General features: G+C 48.4%; 1 protein-coding gene and 1 long non-coding RNA gene across 17 annotated transcripts in view; both read right to left on the bottom strand.

Moving 5' to 3' along the window:
- Positions 1-17,404: 17,404 nt before the first annotated feature.
- Positions 17,405-20,072, bottom strand: LOC120757896 (uncharacterized). Its single transcript, XR_005702703.2, has 3 exons — positions 19,867-20,072; positions 18,136-18,372; positions 17,405-17,862 (listed from the first exon to the last, which is right to left on the bottom strand). It is a non-coding gene; the product is annotated as an uncharacterized LOC120757896 (long non-coding RNA).
- A 131-nt stretch (positions 20,073-20,203) lies between these two features.
- The window catches only part of SVIL (supervillin), a 101,009-nt gene continuing 98,449 nt past the window's right edge, over positions 20,204-22,763 (bottom strand). For all 16 annotated transcript variants that reach the window (XM_040088159.2, XM_040088210.2, XM_040088183.2 and 13 more), the window contains 3 exons: positions 22,583-22,704; positions 21,611-21,766; positions 20,204-21,483 (listed from right to left, as the gene is read on the bottom strand). In XM_040088159.2, coding sequence (XP_039944093.1) covers positions 21,397-21,483; positions 21,611-21,766; positions 22,583-22,704 — 365 coding nt within the window. In that variant the 3' untranslated portion in view covers positions 20,204-21,396. The remainder of the gene's footprint in view (positions 21,484-21,610; positions 21,767-22,582; positions 22,705-22,763) is intronic.

Here is a 22,763-nt window from a genome sequence, read left to right as displayed (position 1 = left end):
GAAAGCCTTCAGCCTACTCTGCATCACCCTGAGACAGTAATGATGGCAGCAGCCCTACTGCAGCCCCAGCACACCCCACTCTGCACTAAGATACTTCAGTGGGCAGCCCCAAATCACTTGGATCTGTCCTGGCCTATAGTGCAGCAGTATCTGCTAAATGATGTTCCTGCTTTCCAGATTTCTCTGTCCTATTGAGCAGTAGCATTTCAGACTATTTTCCCAAATACATCAACTTTGGATTTCCCAGGCACAGTCTAATTCAATTATTTCCTGCACATATTTCCAACCTCTCCAGCTTCCCCCATATTATTGCTACATCCTCCCTCATTTGCTTTTGACTGCTTGGGCCAAATTACAGCAAAAGCAGATATGAGCCAGGATGTGTATCCAGGCTCTCTGCCAGCTATTTTGCAAAGAAATCATTCAGGCCATAAGATCCCGCCCCTCACAAGTCATAGTGACAAAACGTGAGTTAGCAAATAGCTTTGCTTTTTCTAGCTCACCTGGTCATATGGGCAGGATCAGCAGCAGTCACCAGCTGACTCATGCAGTCACAGGGGCTTGAAGGTTTCCATCGCCTACAGTGACTTGAAAGGTGCCCTTGGGTCCTCAGAGGAGATCATCAAGCATTATTTCCAAGCAATTATTTGAGATCAGACAAAAAAATGGATGCATCTTGATTTTCAGATGCCAAGTGCTTATAGTTTCAATCAGGTGTTTTGGCCAGTGTGCTACCAAAAGAATGAAGTTCTGGGCATGATCTGACCAAAAGTGATAAGTGACCTTTGAATTTCACCTTTGAAATTGCTTTTGTGTAGGTGAATGAATCTTAGCAATTTGGGAATTGTCTGCATGTGTGTATGCATGTGTGTGTGTGTGTATTTTAGTTTTGGAAGCAGAGACCAGGCAGAGGAGCATTAGTATTCCCTGAGAGCACAGGGCCTGAAGGAGTGATGACAAGGGTCACTGAAAGTCTGTGGCCTTACTTGGGAATGGGGTGGCTCGTGCTTTAGCCAGGAAGCTGTTGCATATTTTCCCTCTTCAGAAATAGCCTCAATCATCTCACACCTACATAAGCTGCTTTCCAGGAGGTGACCTGCTTTCCTGAATCCAAGCATTTAATCAAACAGGGTTTTATTTCTGTTTTAGTTCTTTATGTAAAGTTACTCCTGGCTCATTGTCCGGTTGTGTCCCCGCTCCGGGTGGGAGCTGACCCCCAGCTAGCTCGGGTCAACACAGACACAAAGTTTCCAGTTCTTTTTGGCTTCTCGGCTTGGCAGCTGGACCCAAAGGTGACAGTCAACAGCAGCAGAAGAGAAAAGGCTGGCTCTCAGCTTAGCAGGTTAAAGGATGTTTATTAGCAGAGATCTCCAAGCTCCGAGGCGAGCGGCTCGGAGCTTCCAGGCTGAGAACCCCGCGGCTAAGAGAGTTTGCTCCTCCCTCCCACCCCCTATAAGCGGGGGAGGGTCCCAGGGAGGATACAAAAAAGACCACAAATCAGGGGTTTCAGGGGGTAACAAGGTGTGCCCACCCCCAAGCTTCAGACCACTAAAATCCAGAGCCAAAGGAATTCCCCCCAGGCTGCCTATCACCTGAAGCTCTCTCACGGAGATTTCACAATCCGGGAGGGACCCCGGGAGTGATTGACAAGCTGCCCCAGAGAGGGGGGTTGGGGCAGAAGGGATGTTACATGTCATGTGAGGTATGGGATGATTGACACAAAATACCTTAATATACAGACAACACAAAAGGGATACAGAATTGGGGATACAGTGAAACGAACCATAACATAAACTTCTTACAAAAATCTAATAAAACAGTTCTGCACCACCACATCTCCCCCTTTTTTGTTTTAATGACAGGAGGAGGGCTGGAACGGAGGAGGATGATATTCGAAGTCCGGGTAACTCTCGGTGAGCCACTCTGGCTGAGTGGGCCACTCCATCTGAGGTTCATCCTCTGGGTGTCTTCTGGGTCTTCCTCCAGTTCCACGTCTTCCTCTCATTCAGGCAGGGATGATACAGCAACACGGTTCACAGAGGGGGCATGTGTGGTGCTAGAAATTAATCTACTTAACATTTTTTTGATGATACCAAATCCAATTAAAATTAACAGAATAACAAACAAAAATAACAAAACTGATTTCAAAATTGAACCCACCCAGCCCAAAATTCCCCAGTCCCCAACCAAGGAGCAGGTGAAACTTCCTCAGCACAGGGGATTGGCGCTGGACAGGTTCCATCGGGACTAGAAGAACTAAAACAAACAATCAGCATTCGAGCAGGGGTCATTCAGGAAAGCGAAACCATCCGGGGAAAAATCTTCCCTCCTTTTCCTCCTAAAAGCTGCTTGAGTAACCTGTGGCAGTTTCTTTTTCTCCCCCGAGACCTTCGGGACATAGGGCCTCACCCATTTTGATGGTAACCATCTCGGCCCCGTGGGGGTGGACACGCAAGCGTACCCACGGCCCCACGTGACTAAATCATGAGGTCCCTCTGTCCTTCCAGTCTCAGGGTCCCGGACCATGACTGGCGGCCTCTCTTTGATGTTTAGCTGAGGGTTTGCCCCGAAATGACGAACAATGGGAGGGTTTAAAAACTCAAAGGTGCTGTTTAAAAAATTCAAAGTGAATAGAGCCCTGGCCAATCGGGTCTGTGGTGTTTCTGTTTTCAACACCGGTTGTTGTTGGTTAAGGACCCTTTTGATTTCTCTGTGGGTCCTCTCCACTACAGCTTGGCCTGTTGGGGAATGAGGGATGCCGGTTTTATGACCCACTCCCCATTGTTGCAGGAAGCTGCAGAATTCCTTGGAACAGTACGCTGGGCCATTATCAGTTTTTAATTCTTTTGGGATGCCCATGAAGGAGAAAGCCTGGATGAGGTGTTTAATCGCATCCAAGGTCTTCTCCCCTGCGTGGGCAGAAGCAAAAACTGCACCGGAAAAAGTGTCCACAGACACGTGCACATATTTAGATCGGCCGAATTGGGGGATATGTGTCACGTCAGTCTGCCACAGCTCACAGCTGTTCAGACCTCTGGGGTTTACCCCTGCACTCAAGGTGGGGAGTGCATGCTGATTACATGAGGGACACGTAGCCACAATTGCCTTGGCCTGTTCCCGGGTGATGTGAAACCGGCGAACAAGGCCAGGCGCGTTCTGATGATGAAGCTGATGGCTGAGCTTTGCCTGCTCAAAAATGCTTGGCAATGGGGCCATCGCTGCAGGAGCAGCAAGAGCATCAGCCCTTCTGTTCCCCTCAGCTACGAACCCCGGCAAATCGGTGTGTGATCTTGTATGCATCACAAAAAATGGCTGCTCCCTGTGGGAGACAAGCTTGACAAGCTTAGAAAGCAGCTCAAACAGTGCGGTGTTAGACACTTCCTGCAGTATTGCCTGATCTGCCCTCGATACCACCCCTGCTACATAAGCGGAGTCCGTTACTAAATTGAAGGGTTCGGGGAACCTTTCGAAAGCCCTGACAACAGCGGCCAACTCAGCAACCTGAGGTGATCCCTCCACCTCGGCAACATCTGCCTCCCACTGCTGAGTCTGAGGGTCCTTCCAAGTCATAACTGACTTGTGGGACTTTCCGGACGCGTCCGTGAAAACTGTCAGGGCCTCCAAAGGCTTCCTGCTCCGAACATCTTTCAAATTCAGTGTGAATTTGGCATCCTGATTAAAAATTTTGTGGGCTGGCCGATGAATTGAGATTTGCCCAGTGAAGGAATCTAGAGCAAACTGCAGTGCTTCATTTTCCTGAAGCAGGTGTTCTAACATTGCCTTTGTAATCTGGCCCGATCTTAATCCAATTGGAATGTGAATGCATTCAAAATCACACCCTGCCAATTCCCTGATCCGAACTCTGGCTTTTCGGATCAGTTCAGCCACCAGTTCCTGTGGACGTGTCATTCTCTTGGACCTTTGATGGCTGAGAAAGACCCATTCTATGATTAGAAGTGGGTCCTCTCTGCCCTGGTCCTTTTTGATGTTATTTCTCCATTGGAAAATGACTCCATGGAGGTGTGGCAATTTCCCCATTATTATAAATTTGAAAGGCAGGTCTGGATCACACCTGTGAGCCTGCCGAGTGGACATGAGATGCTGTACCTTTTCCAGTGCTTCTTTTGCTTCCGGGGTTAGTTCCCTGGGAGAACTCAGCTCCTCTCCCCCTTTCAATAAATTGAAAAGAGGGGCTAGGTCCTCAGTTGTGAGGCCCAGCCAGGGTCTCACCCAATTCAATGCCCCACACAGCTGATGGACATCTGCAAGGGTCTGAATTTTGGCCTTGATTTCCAATTTTTGCGGCACAATGGTCCGCTTGCCAATTTCCAGCCCCAGGTACCTCCAAGGTGGCATCCTTTGAACCTTGTCTTCCTGCAGCTCGAACCCTGCAACAACCAATGCATTAATTGTCAGGTCAAGTGCGTGGGACAAGACATCATCGGTGGGAGCACACACAAGCACATCATCCATATAATGATGGATGATTGCTTTCTCTGCGGCTACGCGGACCGGGGATAGCAAGGAAGCCACATACCACTGGCAGATGATAGGTGACACCTTCATCCCTTGGGGAAGAACCCTCCAATGGTAGCGTTTCCTCGGGGCCTCTCGGTTAACAGTGGGAACCGAGAATGCAAAACGTGGTGCATCGTCAGGGTGTAGGGGAATATGGAAGAAACAATCTTTTATATCTATAACAGCCAATTTCCAATTTTGTGGGAGCATGGTCGGGGTAGGCATCCCAGGTTGAAGAGAGCCCATGTCTTCTATCACATTATTAATTTGTCTGAGATCTTGGAGGAGTCTCCACTTGTCCTTCCCCGGCTTTCGGATAACAAAAACCGGCGAATTCCAAGGGCTGGTGGTCTCTACAATGTGACCCTTAGCTAACTGCTCCTCCACGAGCTCTTCGAGCGCCTTCAATTTCTGTTTTGAAAGCGGCCACTGTTCAACCCACACTGGTGCATCTGTTTTCCAATTCAGCTGGTGGGTAGGGCGCTCCTCAGTGACCGCCGCCCAAAAATCCTGTGGGGGGTCTGGGATGTCAATCGTGACTCCCCACTGGGCCATCAGGTCTCTCCCCAACAAGGGTTTCCTATAATCCAAAACAAAAGGGCGTAAACTGGCCAACTGCCCTTTTGGCCCCTTAATTTGCACCACACTCTTTGATTGTTTGGCCAATTGCATTCCCCCTATTCCTTGCACGTGTCCTGCCACGTTTTCCAAGGCCCAACGTGACGGCCAGTGCTTGGCTGGGATTACAGTCACGTCCATGTCCATGTGGAGCAGGCCTGTGATGTTAATGGCCTCATCACCCACCTGTAACTCACATCCCACCTGGGGTTTCACTTCTGTGATGTTGTGCACGGGACAAGCTGTTGGTATGTTGTCCTCTTCCAGGTGTTCCCAGGTGGGTATGATCTGGGCAACTGTCTGCCCTTTAGGTAGGAATGTTGGTGGGTGAGTGCAGCGTAGCCAGAGAACGAATTTTCCAGGATTGTTATCAAGTGTTCCTGGAAGAATTTCGATCTCTTTTGGGGTGTGTTTGCAGTCCCCCACAACGATGAGCTTACCTTTGACCCTTGGCCAGGTACCCTGCTCACTGTTGTCAACTGACACAAAATTCCAGTTGTCGTCTTTCAGGTGCAAACCCTCCGTGAGCTGCAACCTGTAGGGGGTATATTTAGAATTGGTTGTCAAAATTGGTTGTGCCATGTCATGGTCCGTGTAAGTCATTTCCAGTGTGTTATGTTTGCTGCCACCCTGAATGGGGCATTGCAGCTTCTCCTTCTTTTTCCCTTGGCTCCCTTTCCCCTCCCCTCCTGCCCGGTCCACCCCATTTTTTTCCTCACGCAGGGTGGACCTGCGCTCTTTCACCAGTTTTTTTGTGAGGGTTTAAACCCTCTCCCTTTTTCCCCTTCCCCTCCCCCTTTTTTGTTTTTGAGGTCCTCTACTTCTTTCTTGAGGGGGCATTTGGAAACCCAATGCCCCAAATTTCCGCACAAAAAACACTTCTGGGAGCTTTGCGCAGAATGCTTCTTCTCGGTGTTCGGTGTTTTTCGGGAATCTTCAGTTTCCATGGCTGCAACTTGATGAGGTTTGGGCCATGGACCTGTAAAGAATCTCATACAAGGCACCTTTACGTGACATACCTGAAGCATGTCTGGTAAGGTTGGTTTGGGGTGTAGGGGTAAACTTAAAATTGCAGCACGACATAAATCATTTGCATTTGAAAACGCAATTTCCGATAAAATGTGTTCTCGAGCCATTTCATTTTTGACCTGAGCTTCAATAGCTCGGGACAGCCTTTCCACAAAATCTGTGAAAGACTCACTTTGGTCCTGCCTGATTTTCGAATAAGAAATCGCAGGACCTTGTGTTTGCATGCTGAAGAATGCAGTCAGGGCTGTTTCTCTCACTACGTGGAGGCACTGGACAGGAATGACCACTTGGTCAGTGGCTTCTGCCCACTGCCCCTCCCCAGCCAGGTGGTCGAGAGTGAGAGGGTTTCCCTGAGCATCAGCTCTGGTGTTAACATGGTTGAGGAGCCCTGGTAAGGCATCCTGGAGCAGCTGTTTCCAAGCTGTGACCCATAGGATGTACTCTGTTGAGTTCAGCAAGCAAGAAAACAGGTACTTTAAATCAGCAGGCACCACCTCCTCTGCAGAGAGATCTGCTTTGAGAAGCCCTCTGAAATATGGTCCATCACGGCCATATATCCTGTGAGCTTTGCAGATCTCTTTGATGGTGGCTCGGGGAAGTGGGTGATACTCTGCCCTGTTGTTACCACCGCGGGCATTACGGAAGGTAACAGGGGCAAGGGTGGGAATGGAGCAGGAGCTGGCAGCTGTCTCTGCTCCCTGCTCGGGCACTTCCGGGTTTGAGGGAGCTGGGACGCCTGTGCCCTGAGGCACTTGGTTGCCTGGCAACCGAGTCCCTGCAAGGGCCGCGGCTTGCCCGGGGGGTGACATCATCGAGGAGTGGGGGGGCGGGGGGGATCCCGGGGGAGCGGGGTCGAGCCCCGGCGGCCCGGGACCGGGACCGGGCTGCTCCGGGGCGGGCGGCGGCGCGGCGGCTGCGGGGGGGAAGGGGTGCCGCAGTGCGCACGCGCAGCCACAGGGGGTTGGGGGGGGCAGCGCGGCCGCGGCACGCGGGGCGGGGGCGGGGCCCCGCGGGTCGGGGCCGGCTCCACGTGGGGCGGGGGCGGGGCCGCGCGGGTCGGGGCCGGCACCACGTGGGGTGGGGGTGGGGCCGCGCGGCTCGGGGCCGGGGTGGGCGGGGTCACGCGGCAGGCACCCGACGTCAGAGGGGTAAGGCGGGGCGGGGAAGGGGGCGGGGCCGCGCGGTGCGGGCACCACGTCACCGGGGTAGGGAGGGGTGGGCGGCGCTGAGGGGGCGGGGGAGTCCCCCGCCATGCGGTCTCCGCCATCTTGGGAACCCCGAGAGGACCACGCGGACCTGGACCCGATTAAAAGCGGGGAGGAAGGGTTGTCCCATGCAGCATGGCCAGTGCTGCTTGAGATCTCCCTCCTGGCTCCACCGGGCCAGCACCGGCGTGGAGGCTGGGGTGCCCCGAAGGCAGAGCGGGCGGGCGGGACCCCTGCCGCTCCATCGAGAACGCTTTCCCGGGGACATGGGGACCGGGGAAAAGAGGTGGGGGGAGGAGGGGGAGAACACGTTTCTCCGTTGGGCTCTTTCGGCATTCCCTTTTGAAATTGAATTGCCGAATTTAACTTCATTGCTACAGTAAAATACTTTGTAGCCTTTTTGTCCCCAGTTTGAATCAACCTAATTAATTCCTTTTCTACAGTGCCACAGAAATGTGGGCTGCAGAGACTGTCCGGAGAGACTTGGGGAAAATGCACATGAACCCAGCGAACAAAACTTTTTAACTCGCCTTTTGAGATTTTCAATTTGGCCTCGTTAATTACTGACGCATAATTATAATACAACCTTTTCTGAGCAATCGTGAGCTTTCCGCCCATGTTTTCGATACTAAGTTGCTTTTGAACCCAAACCCAGATGAAAAGCACTCCCCCCGCGGACCCCGTTCGCTCAAAATCACAGGAGGTTTAACCCTTTAGCTGCGCAGCTATTTTTGGAGGATTTTTTCCTCCCCAATAGATCCCCCTCCCTCGGGGGAACCCTAAAACCAGTAAAGTATGTCCCTTTGTGGGTATACTTACCTGTTCCTGTGCCTGGGGGGTGCGTGGTCTGGATGTTCTGCTGCAAGAAGGACTCCGGTCGGGGCTCGAAGCTCCCCTTCTTTCCCCTGGAATTGCCTTGTTTAAAAGTCAATTTCACAGGGGTGCGTGACGCCCAGAGACTGTTCTTCGGGCTAAATCAGCCCCAGTCCGTTCGCAGGGTCCGCCTCGTCTCCGGGGGGCCCTGCGTGGGCGCTGGACGCTCTGTCACCGTGGAGCCGTGCTCCACGTGGTCCAAGCTGCTTCTGCCGGCGTGGTGTGCTCCACGTTGGCGCGCCAATTATGTCCGGTTGGGTCCCCGCTCCGGGTGGGAGCTGACCCCCAGCTAGCTCGGGTCAACACAGACACAAAGTTTCCAGTTCTTTTTGGCTTCTCGGCTTGGCAGCTGGACCCAAAGGTGACAGTCAACAGCAGCAGAAGAGAAAAGGCTGGCTCTCAGCTTAGCAGGTTAAAGGATGTTTATTAGCAGAGATCTCCAAGCTCCGAGGCGAGCGGCTCGGAGCTTCCAGGCTGAGAACCCCGCGGCTAAGAGAGTTTGCTCCTCCCTCCCACCCCCTATAAGCGGGGGAGGGTCCCAGGGAGGATACAAAAAAGACCACAAATCAGGGGTTTCAGGGGGTAACAAGGTGTGCCCACCCCCAAGCTTCAGACCACTAAAATCCAGAGCCAAAGGAATTCCCCCCAGGCTGCCTATCACCTGAAGCTCTCTCACGGAGATTTCACAATCCGGGAGGGACCCCGGGAGTGATTGACAAGCTGCCCCAGAGAGGGGGGTTGGGGCAGAAGGGATGTTACATGTCATGTGAGGTATGGGATGATTGACACAAAATACCTTAATATACAGACAACACAAAAGGGATACAGAATTGGGGATACAGTGAAACGAACCATAACATAAACTTCTTACAAAAATCTAATAAAACAGTTCTGCACCACCACAGCTCATGAACACTTTCAGCAGCTGTTCATGGCTTTTTGTCATTGCACTGCTCAAATTGCTTGGGGTTTTTTCCACTTAATGACTGAGGCATCGTTTCTGCTGGGGCAAAGTGAGTGTTCCTAACTTTACCACCCCAGCTTTTAGAAAATGGGCTCCTTAGCAGGAAACTGCTTACATTTCACTGGATCACACATGATCCTGCATATTTCCTAAGTCAGACTCAATCCATGCAGCATTCCCAGTACCCAGCTGCCTGATGCTGGGCAGGCATGGTCAGCTCCATGGAGTGGCTGATGGCATGCAGACCACAGACCCTTAATACCCAGCACTGAAGTGCCTGGTAGGTGACACGAGAGTCACCTGCCCAACTTCCCCTGCATGAGCCTGGTTCTCTCCACACATCCCCTGCACCAGCAGACTGCCGTCAGATGGTCAGGGAGATGACCTGAAAGCTAACAACTCAGTTAGTTCAGATATCACTCCCAAATCGCTCCTTAGCTGCAATAACAGTGTTAAGGGGCAAAGGCAAGATGGTGCTGCCTCCACCAGCCTAATCACAGCCAGGTCTGATGTAACTTGTGTAGAGGACATCAGTGGAGACCCTTGTGCCTTGGAGTCCCTCAGGCAGGGAAGGAGGATATCCTGCACAGCTCTAGGCAGGAATCTGAGGAGTCCTGCTGCAATGGCAAGGGCTTACGGCAGACATCCAGCACAGAGCCCTGGGTTACTGAGAAAACTTAAACACCTGTGGATTCCAATGGTGGGATTCCTCTCTCCTCACTCTCTAGTGGAGCCATGGGCTCCTTTACTGTTCGTGGTGTAAGGGAAAAACCTTTTGGATACAATTCACCTGATGATACGCCTGCTGCCTTTTGGATGAGGTGACTCCAATCATGGAATCCAGCAGCTGAAACAAACAGAATTATTTCTGCTGACTTTAGATTTGAGCAGAGGTGATTGATTTCCCAGACCTTCCCTTAACTGCTGCATGGAGCCATGAGATGGATTCAGGTCCAAGATGCTCTGCAAGTCCAATGGCTGAAAATGGATAAAAGGAAGAGTGGGCAGGCAGGGCACTGCAGTGGGCACAGTGACAAAGTCATTCATAGCTGCTCCCATGCCCTTCCTTTGCTTGCCCATTCCTGTCCATGTCCTCTTGAGATGGAGGCAGGAGCAAAAGCTGAGGAACTACTGGGGCTTCAGCCTTAGTAAGTATTACAAAAAGTAAGGGAGGGGGACTTTGTATGATGTAACTTCCTTGGCCCTCAAATTGTCTGTGCTTACCCAGCACCAGAATCAGGAAAAACAGCCCAGAGGCATCCCAGTTGGTGGGCTGGGAATCGGTGCAGGTCTCCTGATGTCAGTGCAGTGCTGTGCCCAAGCTAACAAACCCAAGGCTTATTAGCTCAGGTGCAAAGTCAGTACTGCCATCAGACCCACTGCTACGCCTGTGTGACACCAGGCTGCACCTTGTGTTGTTACCAGCTCTCTGCACATGGGCAGCCCTGGGCTGCTGCCTGGCTTGGGCTGGGCAGGTCTTATAACCACTACCTTGCTTCAGGCCAAATGTGCTGGATGCATCTCCCTCCCCATGAAAAAGTCATAGAAGTGGGAGGGAGGAAAGTCCAAGCTTGTTTTGGTCACTCGCTTGGATCCACGCTTTGGAAGTGAGCAAGGAAACTGCCAGCAACCATCTATCACAAGTAGTTCACCCCCCACTCCACTAGTTCCTATGCCTTGGAAAAATGACTTTGCTTTCCCACTTGATATTAGAGATTGCCTGTCTCCTCCTAGGTATCCAGATGTGTCTTACAGGTTGAAATTTTGTGGTCCCAAAAGGCTTTCAAGAGGCATGATGTATAAGTAAGTAAGTAATACACTGTCACTGTGCAGAGGGGCAAGAAGTCTGCTGTTGGCAAGTCTGTTTAGCCCATCCTAACAGTGTTCCCATTGTAAAGGAAAAAACACTTCAGCATTCAGCACATAAAGTGCTTTAAAATAATTGGGTTTTTTTGGGACAGTTGTGGTGTGAGGATGGGAGAGGTGGTATCTCTGCAAACTGCTGCACTGTGATCTGGCTGAATATTTCAGCCATTGAATAAAAGCCCCCCTCCAACTCTTCTGCATCTGAGCACCCAAATAAGGGTGTATATATTCAGCTCTAAACCCAAGCCCCAAACACAAGCAGGTGCTTCTCCCTCTCTTTTCATCATCTGAGCATAGCTGGTGTCTCCTGCCAATTTGGAAGGAAGGCAAGTGAATACAATAGTGATGGGGGTGAAGCAGCTGGGGGGTGGCAGGAAGGGGGCACAGAGGAGACCCTGCTTGGCAAGGTGAGTGGTGCCCGCTGGGGTGGTGGGCAGCCCTGCCAGCTCTCTCTGTGCAGCTCTGTGAGAAAAGGGGGGAAGGAAGAGGCGACAACAAGTGAGCAAGTTCAAAGGGAAGCCACTGAGGCCAGCGAGTCACGGCAGATCTGTGCCAGCTGCAAGCTGCTGCTTCTCTAGTCAGTGTGCCAACTATTTTGCTGGAGTAGGGAAGAATCACAAGAAGTGTGTGGGCTTGTGGTTGGTGGAGCTGGAGGAGGAGTGACATGGATCTTCCTTACTAACACATAGCTTATCACGTTCCCTAGCACCTGGCATTTGGGATGTGCCTCTGTACACAGCCACAGCCTGGTTGGCCCAAACAACTGGGTCCTGTGGGAGAAAGAAAGAGCACCTATGCTCTCCAGAATTACTCCAGAACAAGGAATGCGACAAAACCCTGGGTGTGCCAGGAAGTCATTCCGGGAGTTGACACATGTAACAGGACCTCAGCAGTGGCTTGCCTAGGCCTCCTACCAGATAATCAGCTGTCAGGGAAAATGCTTGTCCCCAAAACTTCCCCCGCTGAAGCGCTGGTGAATCTGGATTCAGTCCTCTTCCCTCTCCTTTGCCACAGCCGAAATAGAGTTTTGCCTTTTTCATGTGCTTCTGGATGGAGGAATGTGGTTCATGCCAACCACAGCTCTCCTCCCCAGGCTGGGTAACGCCCGCACGGGGAGAAGGTTGGGTCAGGGTAGGTCTGGCAGCCCGGTGGGATGTCAGGGGGACGAATGCGGCTGCTAAAGGCTTTTGGTGAGGGGCTCATGCAGACCTTTCTTAGTGCAGTGCCAGGGTCACACGGCGGCCAAAGTTGGGCTGTAGCACTGCTCTGCCACCCTGCCGGCCCGGGGTCGAGCCAGGCACGGAGCCATAGCCTGATACGGGAGAAGGAAGGGCCCCTTGGGGAGGCAGTGGCAGCCGGCAGCCCCTGTTTGCGCCGCTGCCGCGAGCCCCTCCGCAGGGCAGAGCTGTGACCGGGGCTGGGCACGGGGCTGCGGCCGTGTGGCGATGGCCGGGGCTGCTCACACGGGCTGTTCCAGGCCCGTGTGGCGATGGCCGGGGCTGCTCACACGGGCTGTTCCAGGCCCGCGTGGCGATGGCCGGGGCTGCTCACACGGGCTGTTCCAGGCCCGTGTGGCGATGGCCGGGGCTGCTCACACGGGCTGTTCCAGGCCCGTGTGGCGATGGCCGGGGCTGCTCACACGGGCTCTTCCAGGCCCGTGTGGCGATGGCCGGGGCTGCTCACACCAAGCTCTTCCAGGCCCGTGTGGCGATGGCCGGGGCTGCTCACACCAAGCTCTTCCAGGCCCGTGTGGCGATGGCCGGGGCTGCTCACACGGGCTGTTCCAGGCCCGTGTGGCGATGGCCGGGGCTGCCAGGCCCGTCGGGCCCCGCCGCGCACAGCGAGGGCAGCCCGGGCCCACGGGCGGCGGCGCAGCGCCCCCTGCCGGCGGCGGCGCCACACGGCGGCGGCCCCCGGGGAGGGACGGAAGGAAGCGGGAGAAGGGGAGAGCCGAGGCCGGGCTGAGGCGGCCCACGGGGCTTAACGCCGGCGCAGAAGTTGCTTCCAGGGCCCGTGGGGAGGCATGAGGGGAAAGGGCGGCCGGCAGCGCACAGCCCGAGCGATCCGCAGCACAGCCCTGCAACACGGATCCCCGCGCTGCGGTGAGAGGCGCTCGGTCCGCCCGAGGGGCGGGTGGCTGCGTATTCCCGTCCCAGCCCTGTACTGGCGCTTTTAAACCCTCGGCCAGCTGCGGGGCACCCGGTGAAGTGCCCTGCGGCAACACAACAACCTGCGTCCAGCTCAGGTTCGGCCAGAGGAGGGGGTGAGCCCCGACGGAGATGATGCTCTCACGGCAGTCAGGCACCGGGCAGTCCGGAGCGAGCAGAGCAGAACGGCGCAGCAGCACAGCGCTCTGCCTGCCTGCCGCGGTACCTGTGCGGCTCGGGAGGCACCGGGTGCCCGCTGTGTATGGTGCAGCAGCCGCTCATCCTACCTGCCTGCCTGCCCGCGGTACCTGTGCGGCTCGGGAGGCACCGGGTGCGCGCTGTGTATGGTGCAGCAGCCGCTCATCCGCCCAGCCAGGCACCCGCTCTCACATGGTCCTGCGGCCGTGACTCGTGTGATGCAGCACGAACACGGGACAAGGACAAGCTCCCATTAAATTCAAACAAGGCTTGCAGCCTTCAGCCACTTCATAATATAAAATGAAAGTACTTTTAATCACTCTGTTCTGGCACTTTTCCAATGGTTTTTCCTCGTCTCTTCCTTCCTATGAAGGCTCAATCATTATCCCATCTACCAGGATAGTTTTCTCATTAGCATACACCCTATACAGCCTTCCCTGGGCTCTGGCTGCTTTACCACACACGGCTCAGTCCCTTCTTTGGAAAATGGTGCTTTAAAGGTTTTCTAAGTCTTCTGGAAGAGTTTGGCTAAATAAGGGGAGGGCTTCAGAAAGAACCAACCTGTGAGAGACCCTCCCATGACAGAGTGGAGAGGCGGCATGTGCGTGTGCTTCCAGAAGCTCCACTTCCACACTTGGTTGTGTTTGATAAGGACCATCTTGTTCTAGAGATAGAACATGGAAACAAATCTTCTCAGAGACTACTGCCTCTTCTGGGTCATCAGAAATGAGGCAGATGTGGTAAGATACGCAAAATACAAACCCACATATTCTCCTAGCACTTGGTCTTGTGGTATACAAACATCAACAAGTGAGGTTTGTTGGACAGGTTTGGTAGTCCAACCAATACGGGTTCTTCATAAACCTCACCTTATGACCTCTTTGCATATATTTTTAAAGACAAACTGTAGATATTCTACAGTGGCATCTGTCCAAGACCAGTGGTGGTTCCAGAGGATCTCATCTTCACAGGTCATTCCTGAAAGGCTCCAGCTTGTCCCTCTATTGCTCAGACTCAGGATTTTCAAAGTTCATTCCTGTTGCTGCCCTGTGTAATTTTGGTTGGACCTTCTATGCTTCATGTCACTTCCAGCCTTCAGTCCGGCATCTGTTACTGCAGAGACTGTCTTGGAGGTCTTTGCTCATCCAGCAGCCATGTCTTGGCAGAATGCATAGCTCTATAAAACACAAATAGCACTTCAAAAATTAAGTCTGTTTTTGCTGGAAATTTTAGTAGTAAAGTAAACCAGAGGCTTCTGGATAAAGTCAAAACCTCAGACTCTTTCTGATAGTTTTCCTTTTGTGAAATGTTCAGCCTTCCTTAGTATTTATTGCGCTGGTGCGGTGCAGTATGGTTCTGCTTTTGATTTTGCAGCCAAATCGTGAAAATCTTTCTGAAACAGAGAATCACATTTCCCACATCATTAATAAACCACGTGGAAAGGACTGGGGTGAGGTGTAGGGGGAAGTACATCCTCTACAACTGTACAGCAAGGTACTAGCAATCATATTCCTCAAATATGAAAGTTAGAATTGTTTAAAAAAAGCCCACATGTTTAAATTGTAAAACTTCAGTGAAATTAGGGTAGCAGTCAGAGTTGGAAAAAGAAAAAGCATTAGAACAAGCAGAGCTTTTACTTGGAAATGACTTACGTAAATGAGTTCAAAAACAGCTCTCAAAGTGAAATGATAAAATATTGCCTAGGCCCCTGTAGACAAACTAAGCCAAATCAATTACTTTTCTGTCTGTAAGTCATGACCACTTTATAAAGTATAGAGTGAGCAAACAGAGGCACTAATAATAATGTGTTACCACTTCAACAACATTATTATATACAGCATCCAATTTTGGATGTAGGAAGCAGGTGCCTTTCCTCACAGGCGGTTGCCATGACCAAGGGTAGTGATTGTATTGAGGTTATATGTTTACTGACTGCTTAAAGACAATTAATAGCCACATGTGCAAACAGTTAACAGTTTATACAGCACATTTCTAAATTAAAGGAATTAAACATCAGTGTTCTGCTATGAAGTGCAAGTGGCTCAGTAATTGCTACTGTAAAATGAACGTGCTGGTTAGCACAGCCTGGAATACACAGGCTGCAGAGGATGATAGGGGGAGTGTAAAATTGAAGCTGAGCATCTATCAGTTAGTAAAATAGCAAATGGGGTAACTACAGATTGCTTTCTCCCAAATTCACTTGCTATCTCAACAGTGCATGCACTCTAAGACTTTTCTCTGATTCAATAACTTGGCATTTCCATGGGCAGGTCCCTGCAGAGGAGAAAGCAGAACTTTTGGGTGGTTTAGGTAACATTTGCAGGTACAGGCAGCCCCTCAAGGCCCCTTCCAGCTTGGCTGGCTTGGTAGAGCCAGAAGTGTAGAAATGCATGACTGCAAGGGTTTGCCAGCGCAGGGCCTGGACTGTGTGTGCAGCACATGTAGCTGAGCTAAGGACCTCAGGTGCACAATCAGTACTTTTTATCACAAATCTCTACAACTGACTCTGTCCTCTGTTTGAATAGATAAAGGAGAGTTTTCTTCACACACCCCAATTCCTTACTGCAATGAGAGAGCAGAAAATGAATGTTTGATTTACATAAATATCCTATCTTTTAGAAATAGAATCCAAGAAATTACATTAGCCCAGATTCTGGTCCTTGCTGTAAAAATATATTCTGTGCTAGTCCAAGAGGCTACACTGAGCAGGAGTGATTTACAAAGCTTCATGAAAGTGGTACTCTGCTGCCAAGAGGGCAACTGTCAGTGGATCAGGACTGCCTGTGAACGTGCCATGGGGCTGCCCTTATGACTGTGGCTGTAAAAACAGGATGGGGACATCTTTGCCCCTTGGGTTGTACATCCTTGTGAAGAGCACAAGATTTGACATGAAAATGTGAAGATGCAGTCCTGCTGCTAATCTCATGTGCCTGCTGCCTGGGCACTTGGGCACACTGCACCAATTCTCCAAGGAATAAAGGACAGGGAGCATCCAAAAGCAAAGTACCAGATGCAGAAAACATGATGGTGTGCAGAGTGTATGGTACTCCCTGTTTTTCACCATTCCTCTGAAATATGCTGCACTTTAGGAGGAACACAATCAGAGATGATGATTTACTTAGCTTCAGCTCTAGTGCATGCAGCATTATGGGCTAGTTGGGTTTGCTTCCTCAGTGGCTTTCCAGCTCTTGGAAAAATCCGCACATGACTGGCTCCCAGCCCACACTGCTCTCGGTGACCCCAGAGCACAGAGACACGTGGAAGAGGACTGTCCTACCCATCAGAAAGGGCTGCCAGGTGAATGGCTGGTGAAATCCTACCATATAGCTGCACATTTCCCACATCTACCCCCAAGTCTCACAAACCAGAAAATCCACATGAAACAGTCTTAATACAGAGCAGATCTTGGGGCTGCTAAACAGAGTTTAAGAGGACTTGTGTCACAAAACAAGCGGCTGCATCCCTTTTCTGCTGGGATTGGTTGTACTTACCACTCAGTTATTTGGGCTGTGCCTTTGGCCACGGACAGGGTTTGTGCTTGTTCCCTCCAAGATTAGAAGTCAGTATCCAGAAAAATATTGATAGCAAGAAGTCAGTACAACACAGACCTTAATGTGAAAGAAAAATATAATAAAAATTTTAATTATTCATTAATTATAATAAAAATTTTAATTATTCATTAATTATTATTACATTAATTAATTTAATAATTAATTTATATTAATTATTATTTATTTATATAGGTATTATTATTATTATTATTATTATTTAAAATATTTATTATTATAGGAACAGGCTCATTGAATTAAGATAGAGGAAAACTAACACTGTGACAGCACCATCCCACAGTCACAGGCTTCAACAAAACTTATCCACAGAGCCAGTATGAACAAGGAAACTGCACTGACTCTCTAGGCTGTTCTCTAGGCAGTTTTAGCTACTACCTCACCTTGATAGCAGCAGGAGTTACAATTAGTTGTTACTCTCAGATTAGCTATTCTTCCAGGTGCTCCTCTTACTCCACCAATCAAATTGCATGAAAACAACACAAACCAGCATTAATCTTACAGGGTATATACATATGAAAGCAGAGGAGGGAAAACAAACTTGGCACTTCAAGCACTGCAACCCCAAAGCCCTTCATCCCCATCAGTTCACCAATCCAATCTCAGGAGGAAAAAGTGTTCATCCACCAGGGGCAGCATCTCAGGCTTGTATGGTCAACCCCATGCTGCTGACCCGTGAGAAGGAAAGTGTCCTCAGAGCCAGTGCTGATGGGCTGAGCAAGGTCCTTACCCTGAGCCCAAAAGGGAATTCCCTGCAGCATCAGCGGCTGGCAACCAGCATCTTACTGGGAGCGTGCATCAGGTGAATGGGAGCCCCAGTGGAAAGCAGGCACTTTGGAGAGTATTATTGAGCTATTTCTTCTCATCTACTTCTCATTCTACATCCAAAAGGGAAACATTGACTGGGAGTTAGAAGCAGAGACTGGTCAAACTTGGTTCTTCCCCATGGTGCAGCCAAGCAGAGTTGATGCTGTGGTGAGCCTGTCCCACCAGCTGAAAACTATCACAGCAGGGCTGTGCAGACACTGGGACTCACCACAGCAACCCGACACTGCCCCTTTCCACAAACACACCACAGGCTTTCAGAGAAGCTCAGAACCAGCTTTCCCCAGTTCTGCACATGGGTCCACAACTCCTCCTCAGTTAAGTACCTGTTTTGGAGACTGGTGGGACAGTGGTAGACAGAAGAAAGTTCTCCCAAACGATTAAAGATTACTTTGGGGTTTTCCTCCTTTTACGTATCTCTCATTTTCTCTCCTCTTCTGGCTGTTGCATACAGGTAGCAGATTTTTCAGACATGTTTTATTTGCTGTTTTGACGTACTAATTCACGTATTCACGTTTCCAGCCCATTTCACTGCTAACAAATCCTTATGTGGGCAGAAATAACTGTGTAATCAAAGAGCAATTTAAGAGTCAGGATGGGGCAGTTTAAAACCGTAAGAAATATTATCATGAGTCAATGCCTAAAAGCCATGGGATTGACAGAAAACACAGACTGACATGTTCAATGTACTTACCTTTTTCACGTGCAGGCTCCCTACACCAGAAACTTTGCCTAACTTGGAGCTCTTGGTATCTATTTGAAACAAGCAGAGAACACCAGGTAACCTAGGCAAGCAACCAAATTAACCCTGTCCCTCTATCCACACAAGACATGTTTCAGCTCCATTTCCTGTGCAGGGCTCTAAAACCAGTTCAAGAATATTTTAATAGTCCTTTGTAATTTCCAACCATAAATGGCATCCCTACTGTGGAGAGGGAAGGTGGCAGAAAGTTAAAGCATAATCTACAAGTCTGTCTAAGGCCTTACATTGATTTGCTTTCTCTTATTTGGGCTGTGCCTTTGCCCACGGACAGGTTTTGTGCTTGTTCAGCTCCAAGAGATCAGAAGTCAGTGCCCAGAAAACTATCGCTAGCAAGAAGCCATGTTGACAGCTTCACATTTCAGGAAATCATTTTGATAAGTAACAAGTATATAATGGATAATAAAGTATTTTCTACAAAACCTTAAAGCTTTCCCAGGCAATGTTATGAGCAAAGAACCCAGGTAGAAAGTTGGGTTCTTTGTCCTGGTTCATGGAACTGGGCCATTTGACACAAAATAGTGTAAAATTTACAGGAACCCTGAGATCTGACAACAGTGAATTGTTTCAGTGCCTGTGGCCCCCTGTGGCTCTTCTTGTCTTTCAGCTGAGATTCTAAAGGCTGTAGAGGTGGGTGAGTGGTGCCCTTCAGCAGCACTTGAAGAACTGACAATGTTTTCAAGAAACAAAAGCATATGATACTACCCTGCCAGAGGGAAAAACAAGGTCAATCATGCTATGCAAATCAGCTCTCTGTTGGAGAGAAAAATCAAAAAAGAGGAACTTGCTACCCTCATGGTACAGACTGAACATGAATAATCAAAACCTAATTCCTGTTTGATTTTCACCAGAGAGGGTGAAAGGGGAAAATATATGGGTGTAAAAATACTTAGATGAATACAGCAGTGACTTTGGAAACCTCTTAGTGCTTGAAAATAAACTTGTCGCTCTAAAGCCCTGCATTTTCAAACAAACAGTGTATCCCATGCAGAAGGCAGCTGAGGACCTCTGAGGAACTGGCATCTACACAGCCTTTTGCTGGCATCTATGTAAGAAACATTCTGGCTCTGAATACTGTTCCTAACATTTTCTGGGGTTATTTCATTTTAGTTCTTGACAGAAACCAGTACCTGAAAGGAAATACTCCAGTGCTGAAAATTCACTCGTAATATCTCATGTCAGGCAAACAGTACTTGCATATTTCTAAATTTTTAATTCATTTACTTAAAGGCTTGGTTACAACTTACCAACCCATCTGTCAAAACAAGACTCACTTGAACTATGGAGCAATACTTACTGCAGAACTTGCAGAAATCCACACTTCACAATTCAAAATCCCATTTCAAGTCCCTTGGCCTAGGAGAATGGCAGGAGCAGCAATAGGCACCACCCCAAGCGAGGAGCAGCTCTAAATGGTTGCAGGGCAGAAGGAAAGCTATGTAGCCAGGAATGAAAATGTGAAACCCACTAGGATACCAGAGGAGAACCATAGAGCTTATTAGAGAAATGCCAAATGCCTGAAAAACATTTCAAACCATAAGCAAATACTTATTCAAAGATTCTATTCAATGTCCTAATTAACTGAGTAAAAACAATTCTGTCTTCAGTACTTATTGAAAGAATGGACACAATGCTCATTTTCAATTCAAATTTTACTCCCAATTGCACAAAGGTTGAAAAGATTTTTTCAAATTTCGAAAACCAGCATAATTTTGGTTTCATATATAAAACAGGGAAATCCAAAGAATACAGAGTTGTGTGACTGACATGTTCCAACATTCAGCATTGAAGTTTTGCCCAACTTTATCTCATACATCAATTATTTTTGACATTATCTGCTTCTCAAATTATAACTCTGTACAATACCAACATACATCTACGATTAAAATATTTTGAGAAAATACTATGTTATGGAAGGTTCCAATGCTAGTATAGATTACAGTACAAATTATGACAAGTCAGAGCATTGCTAAGAGTTTATTCAGAAGCTTTTACTTTCTGTTCTTATACCACAAAAGACATGTTTAATGTTTACAACAAGTATTAGAAACTGAGATGTTTTTATTTCTACTGTTATAAAAGTAACATAGGAGACTGTTGTAAGCCATCTTCAAAATGCAAACCAATCTTTTTTTTTTTTTTTGTATATAAACTGTACACAAAAAACAAGGCACTATACATTTTTGGATAATAAAGTATAAAGGTTGAGTCGCATAGTTTCTCAAGAAATCCATGCTATAAATACAAACGCTTTGTTCAGTTTAGCACCTGAAGCAGCACTGAGAACAATTCATTAACTATTGCAAAGAGAAACTTTTCAGAATGCGAAGGAAATACATATTGGTGGTATAGCTAATTCAGTACAAGCAACTGCCATCCAGCTACTTTTCTGTAGTTTTGACATGGAAGTCTTGAAAGTGAATATATATTGCATTGTTAAATACATACTTGTTCTATGTGTTTATATAAATATAAATTCTTTGTAATCCACAAACTAACAAAATAACACTTTACAAAGAGAACTTCTTTAAAAACAAAAATGGCAAGTATTGGATATAGCCAAAGGACACCTGCAGTAGTAGCTCAAGGAACTACTGTTTAAGTGCATAGGAGAACGGAGCTTTAAACACATTACCTTGAAGACTCAAAATTGAATTCCATTTTCAAAGAGTTCTCTTGGCCTTTTATTATAATATTACACACCTCCAGATAGGTAGTCACTAATAACTTCAGATTATTTGAATTTGTTCTGTAAATGTAGGGTACAATTCTTCTAAAGGACACAGAAAGTGAGAGTGGACATCCCTTTAGTGCTCACAAACACAGCTTAGAAAAGTCCTTTTGCCTTCTTCAGGTTAACCTGCTTCCAAGATGGCAGTGCATTGTACTCCTCTCTCGTCATCTCTAATGCAACCTGCATTTAAAATGAGAGGATGTCCTATTAGCAAAAGCAACCGATGAGTAGCACAACCAGCAAACAGACTTTCTTGCATGGCTAGGCACAGATGCACAGAGTACCAGGGCACCTATTCTCTCCTTACCTCAAAATCCTCATCTGAAAGGTAAATTTCAAGCTTCAGTGGATCAACTCCCTCAGGCAGAGGCCTAGCTAAGAGATCTGCTAATGGATACACTGTTTTACACAGCTTGGCCAGCACATCCTCTACAAGTATTATCTGATTAGAAACATCAGCATCCTGGAAGGAGAAAACAGAGAACAGGATCACAGTGCTGAAACCATCGACTGTGCCCATGGCCATCTGTAGATGGCAAAGGACAACCTGCCCTGCCTGAGCACAAAGCTGTACATCTAGGTGTGCACACAGGCCAACAGACCTGCCCTACAACAATTTCACAGCTAAAAACAGGTCTGCACTTCACAGAAAGATATTCTGAACTCCCAGAATCTCAGTTTAAGGCTGAAATCTGTGTTTAGTCATGAAGCCAGCATTTTCTATTAAGGATGGCTGCAGAAGACTTACAAAACATAAAATGTCATTAGTGTTGGGATGCCCTTGATTGAAAGCTTTTAAAGCAGCCACATGTAATTTGGCTGTGACTGAATCCCAGGTGAGGAAGTCAGTAACAGAGTCCTTGGATCCTTTGAGAGATATTTTGCTCCTCTGCACTTCAAATCTGAAGGAACAGACTAGAACTGCACATTGCTGCATGACTGAAACAGCTATTCCATTAAGCTCAAACTCTAGCACATCTCTTTTTAAGAGATGATTCAGGTAACACTTTTCTTCTGTTTTTAACAAAAAAAAAAAAAAAAAAAAAAAGAATATGAGAAGTTACATGAAAAACAAAACAGCAATGCCTCTGATATACACATTCCCAGTCAGAATTTAACTGTGGTGATGGGTTTTTTTCCCTGTGCAGACTCCTGAACTGTGCTTTCTAAACTTATCCTCTGGATCTTGGGGCTTGACAGTGGAAACAACCAATGTTACTGACAACACAAGGCACAATTACTAGCAATAGGAAACAGATTATGCAATGAAAATATTTACCATTTCTGTGATCTCTGCGATGTCTTCCCTGTGTTCCCAACTTGGGAACATATTAGTGAACGTCAGAGGCTCTAGGCCAGCATGAATTAGATAGGATTTGGGGGGCTTCTTTACATTTTTTCCTAAAAACAGTCAAAAAAAAAAAAAAAAAAAAAGAAAAAAAAAAAAAAAGAGGGAGAAA

Source organism: Hirundo rustica, chromosome 1 (assembly GCF_015227805.2).
Source record: "Hirundo rustica isolate bHirRus1 chromosome 1, bHirRus1.pri.v3, whole genome shotgun sequence".
In the NCBI taxonomy this organism is placed as follows: domain Eukaryota; kingdom Metazoa; phylum Chordata; class Aves; order Passeriformes; family Hirundinidae; genus Hirundo; species Hirundo rustica.
The sequence above is the reverse complement of the archived record's forward strand: the minus strand, read 5'-3'. Positions and strand labels throughout refer to the sequence as shown.